Below are 14012 nucleotides of genomic sequence, written 5' to 3'. Positions count from 1 at the left end.
TCAACAGAAAGATAATACATGATTAAAAACTACCCATTTACGGTGTATAGATACATGATGAGGGAATAACGTTCAGTCCAAGGTAAAGCCAGTAAAATCTGATCCGGGACAGATGTTTTCACTCAGTTTTCACTCAGTGCCTTAATATGTTTCACCATGCAATAAATTTCCAGGTTAATGCATTCTAATATAAATATTTGGCTTTGAACCAGGAGGCTTAGACTGATGTTTCAGTTAGTACTTCTGGGTATATTTACATAGGCATTTTAACAATGGGCCATTTCATGTTATCATAGGCAGTTTACATCCAATGAAGGGGTTTGAGATTGCCTGTATTATAAATTCAATGAACTGAAAATCTAATAAAATGATTCACAATTGCTCAGGATGGCACAATTTGTGATATTCCATTATTACCAACGTAACTATTTGGGCCTTGTATGACCATTATAAGATGACTTCCAGGGTTCTGAAAAAGGCAATTGCAAAGTGCACACTGAGCATAATGGTGAATTGGGGGATTGAGAAGAGGTATAACCTATAGCTTACCATTTTACAAATCTCAGTGCCTTAAAACACTTCTTTTAATAAAAATGGCACACTCACCACATTCATTTTTTGGAAATATTTGGAAGTTCTTTGTATTGGTAATATGAATGACATAATCCACCTTAGATTAAATAAATGAGAGAGAACAATGGAAGGTTTTGCCCACTTTCTGAGCCTGTAACAGTCACAGCAGCTCCAAATTTTAGGGGTTTGATTTGTTTCTGAACGCCTGCACGTTTCTGAAGAATTTTGTATGCTCTGTTTCCCTAAAGTCCTATTAAAGAAAGCGCCATGTAAGGGATAAACCTACAATGCCTATAATGGCATAACAACTGTTTAAAGAGCCCTAGTCTGACACTGACCAGAACTGTGTTTTACAGACACCTGTGGTTTCTCAAGTTTCTTCTACAAGTCAAACAGCTATCCAAAATATACTTCTGGGGGGCACAAATTTAAATTTACTTTATTGTAGGGCTGAGAATTAATTTGACAAACTACATCAACTCTCTTGGCCATTCACTTCCTCTAACTTTTAGCAATGACTGGTAGGTCTGTTCTGCTATCACAAATCTTCGAGCTGGTCAACCACAAAAGAAAACACAAACACATTTAGAATCTACTAGTCCAAGTGAACCCTTTGGGCCCAAACCTCTCCTGCATTGGTGCAGCACCCTCTCCTCCCCCCCCCCCCCTACCTCCCTCCTCCCCCCTCCCTCCCTCCTCTTCCTCCCCCTCCCCTCCTCCCCCCCACACCATCCCCCTCAACCCCCCTTATCCTCCCTCCCTCGGAGATAGATTTAAACTTTTAAATGTGAATAACTTTAAAAATATAACACCGATTTCAATGAAACTTCTTCCATTAGCATCAAAGGTGAGTAAGGTGGGCCTAAAATTGTCACGTTATCGTGTACCGTTTTGGTTGTAGTTCAGGAGCAAACAAACAAACAAACAAGAGTTTTAGTATATAGATGTTCCACAGGGCTACATAGGTAGGGCACACATTGAAAGGAGTTTTGAGCCTGGAGTTTCTCACACATACTCAAGAACACTGGGCATGTCTTGTCTAAATACATTTCTCCTCCAGCTTTGCCTTAGAGAGAGTAAGCATTTCAGCAATGGGATAGACAGTGCCTGATCTGGTCTGCCACCTATACTCATTCCCCGCGCTCACTCCTCTAGTATTCCTGTAGTCACACTTAACCTTTTACAATTTTAGAGACTTTACTTTAGACATTAGAGATCCAAGGTGGAAACAGGCCCACTAAGTCCACATCGACTATTGATCACCCCATAAACTAACATTATCCTAGGGACACACTAGGGACAATTTTTATCAACATCAATTAACCGCCAAACCTGTACGTTATTGGAGTGTGGGAGGAAACCGGAGCATCTGGAAAAACCCCAGAGGATCACCAGAATAATGTATAAACTCTGTACAGGCAACAACCATAGTCAGAATTGAACTTGCACTGCCTCTGGCGCTGTAAGTCAGCAACTCTACCAATGCACCACTGTGCTGCTCTATTTCTTTTCATAGAGCTTTTTACTTTAGTTTAGTTTTTTAGTTTTATTTTACAGAGCGCTGAAACAGGCCCTTCGAATCTGCGCCGATCAGTGATCCCCACACATTAACACCATGCTACACACACTAGGGACAATTTAACACATACACCAAGCCAATTAACCTACAAATCTGTACGTCTTTGGAGTGTGGGAGGAAACCAAAGACCGGAGAAAACCCACGTTGTCACGGGGAGAATGTACAAACTCTGTACAGACAGCACATGTAGTTGGGATAAAACTCGGGTCTCCGGCGCTGCATTCGCTGTAAGGCAGCAATACTGCTGCGCCATCGTGCTACCCTCAGAGAAATTAAAATAATTTGGATCGGTTAATTTGGAAGCCTAGTGTCCTTGTCTGACCAAAGCAAAATGAGATGCATGTGGAGAGCAGACCTCAGATAGTGGATCTTGGCTCTTTGCCTCCAAAATACCAGGAGTCTTTTCACATGTCAAGAGCAGGCTATTTAACCTCTTTTAAATGTTCAAAGACATTCAAAACAATTCAAATAAATGAAAGCCATTCTAGAATTAAAAACAATACATTTGCATAAAATACCATAAACAAATATTAGAACTTAATTAATGATGGAGTGAAATAAATAAAGATAAACCATTTACCAGCATCTTATTCAAGGTCAGTGACCCCATTCAAATGATGTACGCCAGTCCTGGCTGGCTAAAAGTTGAAATGCTGAATAGAAATAACAATGGTGTGTGCTACATTTCTGCCAGGCAGCCTAACCAGTCCTTAAAGGGGGCGATTTATTCACAAAATGCTGGAGTAACTCAGCAGGTCAGGCAACATCTCGGGAGAGAAGGAATGGGTGACGTTTCGGGTCGAGACCCTTCTTCAGACTGACAAACAGGGTCTCAACCCGAAACGTCACCCATTCCTTCTCTCCCGAGATGCTGCCTGACCTGCTGAGTTACTCCAGCATTTTGTGAATAAATCGATTTGTACCAGCATCTGCAGTTATTTTCTTATACTTAAAGGGGGCGATGCATGTAGGAAGGAACTGCAGATGCTAGTTTAAACCGAAGACAGACACAAAAAGCTGGAGTAACTCAGCAGGTCAGGCAGCATATCTGGACAAAAAGGAATAGGTGACATTTTGGGTCGAGACCTTTCTTCAGACTGAGAGTCAGGGGAATGGGAAATGAGATATGTGGGCGGTGATATAGAGATATAGAACAAATGAATGAAAGATATGCAAAAGATCATCCACCCCTCATTCAAGAAAAATGTTGTAGTCCGGGTGCCAGACCATTTGCTTTATTATAGACCATTTATCGGTTAAGATGCAAGATTCTATTAGGAAAACAGGGGTTAAAGGTATTACATTTTGTAGTTGGAATGTCAAGGGTGTTAATGAACCAATTAAAAGAGGTAAAGTACTTTCACATTTAAAATCTATTGATGCAGACATAATGTTCCTTCAGGAAACTCATCTAAAAAATGTAGCACATAATAGACTGAAAGGCAAATGGATTGATAAAGTATTTCACTCATCGTTTCCCTTTAAATCAAGAGGTGTTGCTATTTTAATTCGTAAGGGTATACCATTTATAAATACTTCCTCTATAGTCGACACTGAAGGTAGATATGTTATATTAGTGGGAGAACTATATTCTACAAAATTGATATTGGTGAATGTCTACGCACCAAATTTTGATAATCCGTTATTTTAAAAAAATATATTTAATACCATTCCAGAATTTGGACAATATAACTTGATAATTGGAGGAGATTTAAATTGTACATTAGATCCTTATTTGGATAGATCTTCAACTCAAAGGAAAACAAAATCCAAGTCGTGTGAATTATTAAACTCTTATATAAATAATGCAAATATAAAAGATGTTTGGAGGATTGATAATCCTTCAGGCCGAGAGTATTCATTTTATTCACCTGTGCATAAAACTTATTCAAGAATTGATTATTTCTTGGTGGACTCCAAACTTATTCCTTATACGTATAATTCAAAATATCATAATATTATTATATCCGATCATGCCCCTTTAACATTTAGGGTAAAACTCCAAGGAGTAACGGGGAAACAGACTAATTGGAGATTTAATCCGCAAATCTTAAATGAAAAAGCATGTTATGACTATCTTAAATCGCAATTTGAGATTTTTTTTAATGCAAATGACCTTCCTGAAACACCTGCGTCCCTGCTTTGGGAAACATTTAAAGCGTTTGTGAGAGGATGTATTATTGCTTTTCAAGCGTCTCAAAACAAGAAGAACCGAGCTGAACAGAATGACCTGGAAAGTCAGATAAGACAGTTAGACATAACAAATGCCATCGCTCCCTCTATTGAAATACATAATAAAATTGCAGTTCTCAAATATAAGTTAAATTATATCCTTTCAGCTCATATTTTAAGGCTTTTTCAATATACTAAACAAAAACATTTTGAATTTGGAGATAAACCACAGAAATTGCTAGCACGTCAACTCCGTAAATTAGAAGATGATTCTACAATTCATAAAATTAGATCAGAAAATGGAGATTTGCTTAAACTACCTAAGGATATTAATCAGAGATTTTTGCAATTTTATCAGTCATTATATTCATCTAAAATAACAGATACTTCTGCGCAGATGCAAAAGTTTTTGCAGGAATGTAACCTTCCTGGTTTGAATGTGAGTGATAGAAATTTACTGGGCGCAGAAATATCTACGAAAGACGTTGAAGAGACTATTAAATCCATGAAAAATGGGAAGACTCCTGGCCCTGATGGCTTAAATAATGAATTTTATAAAAAATTCAGTGGGTTGATCTCTCCACGTTTGCAAACTGTATATAGTCACGCCTTTAAACAACAGAGATTGCCACAAACTCTGACTGAATCAACAATAATCCTCATTCCTAAAAAAGATAAGGATTCTGAAGACCCTGGTTCGTATAGGGCGATAGCACTTTTAAATACTGATCAGAAGATATTAGCGAAAATCTTAGCTCAGAGATTAAGTCTAGTTATAGACAAATTGATACACCCCGATCAATCAGGCTTTATAGCCAAACGATATTCATTTTTCAACTTGAGACGCTTGTTTAATATAATTTATTCAAATAGACTATTAAATGAAGATTTAGCAATCATCTCGCTAGATGCTGAAAAAGCATTTGATCAAGTAGAATGGCCCTATCTTTTCTCAGTGATGGAAAAATTTCAACTAGGTGAAAATTTTTGTGCATGGGTGAAACTTTTATATACATCCCCAACAGCTAGAATATTAACTAATCAAATGCTGTCATCTAAATTTCATTTAGCTAGGGGTTGTAGACAAGGATGTCCACTATCACCACTTTTATTTGCCCTTATTATAGAACCACTTGCTGAGAGTATTAGATCAAATTCAGATATTTATGGCTACAACACTAAACATACAACCAATAAAATTTCTTTATATGCGGATGATGTATTAATATATATTACAAAGCCAGAAATTAGCATTCCGAATTTATTAAATCTCATAACTCAATTTGGTTCATTTTCAGGTTATAGAATTAACTGGTATAAAAGTGAAATTATGCCAATAATGGAGCATAATCCGGCCATACTTCAACAATTTCCTTTTAAAATTGCCTATGAAAAGTTTAAATATCTTGGAATTTACGTGACTAGGAAATATACTTCTTTATTTAAATCAAATTTTCCTCCTTTACTTGCTAAATTACACAGAAATATCCAATTTTGGAAAACACTTCCTATATCATTAGTTGGTCGTAGTAATGCTATAAAGATGATCTTTCTTCCACAGCTACTATACTTATTTCAAGCAATTCCGATCTACCTTCCAAAAAAGTTTTTTTTTAAAATTGATTCAATTGTTACTAATTTTATTTGGGACTACAAGACTCATAGAATAAATAAAAGACACTTATGTAAGTCTAAAATTAATGGTGGAATTGCTTTACCTAACTTTTTATTTTATTATTGGGCGGTTAATATTAAAAATATAACCTGCTGGTTGGATGATTCTGATCAACAACCGGATTGGTTAAAGATGGAGAAAGAGGATTGTTTACCATTCGATATTGGTGCGATCCTCTTAGCTCCAATAAATTTAAATAAAAAAACATATGGAGGTAATCCCATTATACATAGTGTTATCCGTACCTGGAAACAATTAAAGTTTACGTTAAAATTGAGTAAATTATCTGTTTTCCTTCCTATTGCGAATAATCCTTCTTTTAAACCGTCTGTCTTAGATAGAGGCTTTGCTCAATGGAAAAGTTATGGAATCAAAAGGGTGGGAGATCTTTATCATAAGGGAACTTTTCTTTCGTTTCAGGAGTTACAGCAGAAGTACGGATTACATGTTAATAATTATTTTAGATATTTACAACTTAGAGATTATGTAAAATCACACATGCAAGAATATAAGTTTAGAGGTCCAGAAACACTTGATGTATGCCTGAATCGACATTATAACTCAAATAAATTAATATCTTTTATTTACAATATTCTCCTTGACATTGACATTCCGTCATCAGAATCTTATAGACGAGCATGGGAGGACGAATTGAATCAATTTATAATGCAAGATATATGGGATGAAAGTTTACAACATATACATCAATGTTCATTGAATACTAGACATTCCTTAATACAATTTAAAATAATACATAGATTACATTATTCGAAGACGAAATTAAATAGGATTTTTCCTAGTATCTCTCCTATGTGTGATAAATGTCAATTTCAAGAAGCTAATTTAACTCATATTTTCGTAACTTGTATAAAAATGCAAAACTTCTGGTTGGAGATTTTTAAAATAGTTTCTAAAGTTATTAATAAAAAATTAGATATGGACCCAAAATTAATTATATTAGGATTATCAGAACATACTACAAATTTTACAGTAAGTCAGGTACATTTTCTTGATTACAGTCTAATAACTGCGAAAAAACTGATACTTAAATTTTGGAAAAAACCAATAACCCCCACAATTAAAATGTGGACTATGGAAATGACAGAGACCCTGCATTTGGAAAAAATAAGGTTTGCCTTAATCGACAAACCTGAGTTATTTTTAAAAATATGGTCTACATTTATTGAATTTTTAGAAAAGTAAATGGGTTTGGCACAGGACTAAAATAAAAAAAATAAAAAATGTAAATAAAAAGTTGAAACTTGAGTTGGGGGTTGGATGTACAGCTGTGGTTTTTGTCTCCCGGATCTACTCCCGTTAATTTTTATTGTTAGATCCTTTTTTTTTTTTTTTTTTTAACCCTCTTACTCTCTCTTCCCAAGTTTATAGTTTTATATTTTTATTTTTACTTTCTCTCTTCAAAAATTTAAAAATTGAAGCTATGTAAGAACTTTGTAACAAATGTGTTTTTTTTTAATTTCGATTTGTACATATGCTTTTCAAAAATAAAAAAAAATAAAAAAATTTAAAAAAAGTAACAATGATAAAGGAAGCAGTCTATTGTAATACAGGCGACTTGTAAGGTGGCCTGGGAACTGTTTGTGCTTTTCTTGGTGGGACTACAGGACTTAGCAGGCCAACTGCTCATGACCCTGCAAAGTAACCCAGTCCCACAGATAACCTCACGATCACCTTTGCCTTCCCACAAATTGCACAGAAAGCTGTAGCCCTAGAATCAAAATCACACGGGCATCCTGTCATTAACATCAACAGCAGAAGGGAAGGGTACAGCAGGTGGATTCTGGCAAAATATCTCCTATAACGCAAAGCTGGGTGGCAGTGTGAACTGTGAAGAGGATGTTAGGAGGTTGCAGGGTGACCTGGACGTGACCTGAGTGGGCAGATGCGCGGCAGATGCAGTATAATATAGATAAATATGAGGTTATCCACTTTGGAGGCAAAAACAAGGAGACAGATTATTATCCCAATGGTGTTAGGTTAGGTAAGGGGGAAGTGCCTGGGTGTCCTTGTATACCAGTCACTGAAAGTTGGCGTGCTGGTACAGCAGGCAGTGAAGCTTTCATAACAAGAGGATTTCAGTATAGGAGCAAAGAGGTTCTTCTGCAGTTGTATAGGGCCCTGGTAAGACCACATCTGGAGTATTGTGAACAGTTTTGGTCTCGTAATTTGAGGAAGGACATCCTTGCAATTGAGGCAGTGCAGCGTAGGTTCACGAGATTGATCCCTGGGATGTCATATGAGGAAAGATTGAAAAGACTAGGCTAGTATTCACTGGAGTTTAGAAGGATGAGAGGAGACCTTATAGAAACATATAAAATTATAAAAGGACTGGACAAGCTAGATGCAGGAAAAATGTTCCCAATGTTGGCCGAGTCCAGAAGCAGGGGCCACAGTCTTAGAATAAAGGGGACCACAAAATGCTGGAGTAACTCAGCAGGTCAGGCAGCATCTAGGAGAGAGGGAATGGGTGACGTTTTGGGTCGAGACCCTACTCAACTTGCCGCTCTACTGTGATTTCTCCTCAAGGTATGTCTACTTTGAAGAAGTTCTCCTCCTCTGAAGGGTCTCGACCCGAAACGTCACCCATTCCCTCTCTCCTAGATGCTGCCTGACCTGCTGAGTTACTCCAGCATTTTGTGATACCTTCAATTTGTACCAGCATCTGCAGTTATTTTCCTCGAATAAATGGGAGGCCATTTAAAACTGAGGTGAGAAGGAACTTTTTCACCCAGAGTTGTGTATTTGTGATATTCTCTGCCACAGAGGGCAGTGGCCAAATCACTGGATGGATTTAAGAGAGCTAGATAGAGCTCTAGGGGCTAGTGGAATCAAGGGATATGGGGAGAAGGCAGGCACGGGTTATTGATTGTGGACGATCAGCCATGATCACAATGAATGGCGGTGCTGGCTCGAAGGGCCGAATGGCCTCCTCCTGCAACTACTTTCTATGTTTCTATGTTTCTATTTAACGCACTAATCCACTGCACCATCCTATCCGGTTTACTCTCATGTATTATTTTTTCTCCCTCAGAATTATGGGTTTAGAAGCTTTTTTCTCCTGCTGTGTTAAGTGTTGTAATCTCTTTAGTTGTCCTCACTCCTAATTGGTTTGGCACAGCGTGGTTTATCAAATTTCTGCACAAAGGCAGTAAGATATTTTTCTGAAGCAATCAAAATATTTTTTCAGTCCTTTACATAAAGAGAATTTTTCAAACAACATCAAAATCCATTTCAAAGACTTACCTATCAGGATTTTCTACTTCTTCTGTAACAAAATTCATGTAAAACCTGAATGAAACGGGGAAAAATATAAAATTTGAGTTTTAGCAGTTTCACCAGACTCATTCAGCACAATTGCTTATCATATCATATCATATCATATATATATATACAGCCGGAAACAGGCCTTTTCGGCCCACCAAGTCCGTGCCGTCCAGCGATCCCCGTACATTAACACTATCCTATACTATCCGCCTATCTCTTATTGGAAACAGCATTGAGTAATGATGTAGAGGCTATTTAAATATCACCAGTGAAATATTGTACTTTTATAGTCATATTTAATTCTCAACATAATATCCAATCTTGCAAGCTTGTCATCTTTCGCAGTTATGCCTTTAGCTGTTATGATCCTACACTCTGTAGCTCACCAAATTTCCTCCATCTCTCCAACTCCCTTCCCTCCCTTTTTTCATATTTTTTCATATTTCAGATACAGCGCGGAAACAGGCCTTTTCGGCCCACCAAGTCCGCGCCGCCCAGCGATCCCCGCACATTAACACTATCCTTCACACACTAGGGACAATTTTTACATTTACCCAGTCAATTAACCTACAAACCTGCACGTCTTTGGAGTGTGGGAGGAAACCGAAGATCTCGGAGAAAACCCACGCAGGTCACGGGGAGAACGTACAAACTCCTTACAGTACAACACCCGTAGTCAGGATCGAACCTGAGTCTCCGGCGCTGCATTCGCTGTAAAGCAGCAACTCTACCGTTGCGCCACCGTGCCGCCCCTTAAGCTACAAGCTTCCAGTCTTCCACGACTCCTTGGGCAGCACGGTGGCACAGCAGTAGAGTTGCTGTCTTATAGCGCCAGAGACCTGGGTTCGATCCTGACTAAGGGTGCTGTCTGGATGGAGTTTGTATGTTCTCCCTGTGAGTGGCGTGGGTTTTCTCCAAGATCGTCAGTTTCCTCCCATACTCCAAAGATGTACAGTTTTTGTAAGTTAATTGGCTTGGTAAATTGTCCCTTGGGTAGGATAGTGTTAATGTGCGGGGATCGCTGATCGGTGCGGATTTGGTGGACCGAAGGGCCTGTTTCCACGCTGTATCTCTAAACTAAACTAAACTACTCACCATCCACCCCTAAGCCCACGACTTTTCTGGCATCTTCTTCGTCTGCACTTATTTTTGACTGCACCTTTCTGAAGCACTTTGTATGCTTTTGTACATTAAGAATGCTAAAAAAGACAGGTTGTTATTGGAGTTGCAATCTGTGCCAGCAGCAATTCATTCCTTCATGTCTCATTCCTTTGTGATTCATTCCTTCCTGTTATATGCTGTAAATCTATATGACATTTTGGAATGGCAACGATCAGTTTCCCTATGATGTAAAAGCCTTCAAGAAATAGTATGCCCATGGAGATAAATAGCCAGTCTTTGCAAAATACCATCTATCAAACATTGCTTATTGTTATATTTTCATCAGACTTATCCATGTCTTGCCACCTCAACAAAATGGGCAAAAGTATTTTCCGTCAATGGGGTCATTAAGACTCAGGTTCATCGCCTGCATTCCTCTGGACTTTACATGCTGTATCAACAAAGGGGCTGGATAAAGGGGTAACTGTTCCTCACAAAGAAGGGGAGAAAAGATGGAGTAGTTTTATGCAGAATGGAGTTATAATAATCCAACATTATTCTATGCAGGGGAATTCAAATCATTTCAAGAGAGAGTTAGATTTAGCATCAAGCATGAGCAATCTCCCCTTTGCTATAAGTCTGCGGCTCCAACGTAAGAAGAAAGTTAAGCGTCTGTGCCCTATAGTGATATTATGTTAAATCTTAAAAGGGTTGAATAGAATTCAATGGGTTGAATAGAATTCCAGAGATAAAGATGCCAGTCGTGTTGTGTCGGAATTTTTAAGCACACATGCATTGTATAATTGATAATTATTTCTTTCACACAGTCTGACAGAGACACAGAATGCATGGTTTCAACCCAAAATGTCGACAAATCCTTTTTGCTCTCAGATACCGCCCCTTCAAATAGTTGCTTACAATTTATCCGGGCTTGAAGAGCGGGGTGTCATTGTTTTGAGGGCTCAGCTGTGAATGGCGAGCACCCTCATGCCTAACTCCCGCGTCAGTTTCACAACCCCAATTTCACCTGGAATCACCCACCCTGTTTCTGTCTTATCACCCATAGCAACCGGTGTTCTTTTACCCAGGTCTGTACTCTACAGATGAGGTCCACGTGTCCCTGCAGAGATTGCTACAGCTAATGTTCGATGGTTCAACGATTCTCTATTGTCACAAGTTTTCAAGAGAGAGTGAAGGGCCTGCCCCACTTCGGTGATTTTTAAGGCGACTACAGGCGACTAGGCTGTCACCACACGATCATGTGTCGCGAGGTGTCGCGGGCATGGTCGTGAGTGGTCTCCAAAGAGTTGTAGCTTCATTCTGGTCTCCGCAGAATTTTCTCCCTGCTCGAAAATTTTCGGCGACTGCTAGCTTGACGCCAATGTTCATAGCTTGTTATTTCCTGTCGTGGGCGCTGTCGTAGGTTGTCGCCAGGTGACCGGTTGTTGCCAGTGCTGACGATGGTTATCCACCTTTTATAAGAATTTTGTTTGTTTGTTTGAATAAAGTAAATTTTGGATATTTTGACAAAAGATTGATGTTTGAAGTTATTGTATTTCAGAGTAGCTTCTCATGGCATCTCTTTCAAATATTTTAATTTCATTTATTTTGACCAATAAAACAAACACAAACACAAGCATTGCACTACATTGGAAAGCGAACTCTTTTCATTTATTTTGACATTGCACTGAATTGGGTCTCTTCAGGGACAAGGGCTTCAACCTCACAGACCTCTTCTGGGGCTTCTGCTTCACCATTCTTCTTTTTCTTCTGTCTATCAGAATTTGAAGCATGAGGGCCGCTGCAAGCAGCAGGGCTTGCATTTGATGTAAGAGCAATGCCATAATATGTTGCTACCTGGAAGTCATGATGCAGAATGATCGGAGACCCTACCCACACCCCTTTGGTGCCAAAATTACATGAAATGGCTACCGTTGTCATCAGTTGTGACCTGACAGGGTCGTAGCTTGTCGAGGGTGGAGCTAGGTTGACTTCGGTTGTCGTAGCTTGTCATAGTCGCTGTCGTAGGTGGACGTCCTAGGTCGCGACGACTGGGTCACCGGTTGTCGGTAGCTTGCCATCGACTAGGTGGTAGGTCGTCGTAGCTTGTCGTAGACATTGTCATAGACGTTGCCGTAGACATTGTCGTAGGGCGAAAAAGTCGCCGGCTTGTCGGCGATCTGCTGTGACCTTGACAGTCGCCAGCAGTCGCCTTAAAAATCGCCGAAGTGGGACAGGCCCTTTAGATTGAGCCCTTAGGACTAAGGGAATCAAGAGGTATGGGGAAAAAGCCAGAACGGGGTACTGATTTTGGATGATCAGCCATGATCATATTGAATGATGGTGCTGGCTCGAATGGCCTATTCCTGCACGTATTTCCTGTGTTTCTATTTACATTTATTCACCCTCAGGTCTTTTCCCTTTCTCCTGGGGTGAATAGAGCCAATGATGTCACTTTGAATGCTTATTAAGCAGCACCTATTTTTTTTACAGGGGTGTCACTAATGATGAGATTTGGATTTTTAACAGAAACAGATTTGATATTTTATTCTCCCCAAGCCTCTTCTATCTAAAAAATTCCCAGTTTACTTTTTAGAAATTTCCAAAAGATCTGCTCAAATGTCAGATTAACCTGTTAAAATCTAAGGTGAATTATACTTTTAGAAATGTTGCTGAGCTGATCAACAGCAGGTTAAGGACAAAGGAATGGATGCTGTTGAGTCTGAAGGTGGGTTCTGACCTGAAATGTCATCCATACCTTCTCTTCAGATATGCTGCCTGACCCGCTGAGTTACTTCAGCATTTTGTGTTTATCTTTGAGAAGACAATTTCTACATATTGTTACTTAAAGATCAGTTTCACGGTTTCAATAGACAATAGACAATAGGTGCAGGAGTAGGCCATTCAGCCCTTCGAGCCAGCACCGCCATTCAATGCGATCATGGCTGATCACTCTCAATCAGTACCCCGTTCCTGCCTTCTCCCCATACCCCCTCACTCCGCTATCCTTAAGAGCTCTATCCAGCTCTCTCTTGAAAGCATCCAACGAACTGGCCTCCACTGCCTTCTGAGGCAGAGAATTCCACACCTTCACCACCCTCTGACTGAAAAAGTTCTTCCTCATCTCCGTTCTAAATGGCCTACCCCTTATTCTTAAACTGTGGCCCCTTGTTCTGGACTCCCCCAACATTGGGAACATGTTATCTGCCTCTAATGTGTCCAATCCCCTAATTATCTTATATGTTTCAATAAGATCCCCCCTCATCCTTCTAAATTCCAGTGTATACAAGCCCAATCGCTCCAGCCTTTCAACATACGACAGTCCCGCCATTCCGGGAATTAACCTAGTGAACCTACGCTGCACGCCCTCCATAGCAAGAATATCCTTCCTCAAATTTGGAGATCAAAACTGCACACAGTACTCCAGGTGCGGTCTCACCAGGGCCCGGTACAACTGTAGAAGGACCTCTTTGCTCCTATACTCAACTCCTCTTGTTACGAAGGCCAACATTCCATTGGCTTTCTTCACTGCCTGCTGTACCTGCATGCTTCCTTTCATTGACTGATGCACTAGGACACCCAGATCTCGTTGAACTCCCACTCCTCCTAACTTGACACCATTCAGAT

General features: G+C 39.4%; 1 protein-coding gene across 1 annotated transcript in view; it reads right to left on the bottom strand.

The window, feature by feature from the left end:
• Positions 1–14012, bottom strand: part of slc7a11 (solute carrier family 7 member 11) — a 153485-nt gene that overhangs the window by 96817 nt on the left and 42656 nt on the right. Inside the window, exon 6 of the mRNA XM_078404639.1 lies at positions 9264–9308. Coding sequence (XP_078260765.1) covers positions 9264–9308 — 45 coding nt within the window. The remainder of the gene's footprint in view (positions 1–9263; positions 9309–14012) is intronic.

This window comes from Rhinoraja longicauda, chromosome 1, assembly GCF_053455715.1.
Source record: "Rhinoraja longicauda isolate Sanriku21f chromosome 1, sRhiLon1.1, whole genome shotgun sequence".
Classification (NCBI taxonomy): Eukaryota; Metazoa; Chordata; class Chondrichthyes; order Rajiformes; family Arhynchobatidae; genus Rhinoraja; species Rhinoraja longicauda.
Note: the sequence above shows the minus strand (reverse complement) of the source record. Positions and strands in the feature narration are given on the sequence as shown.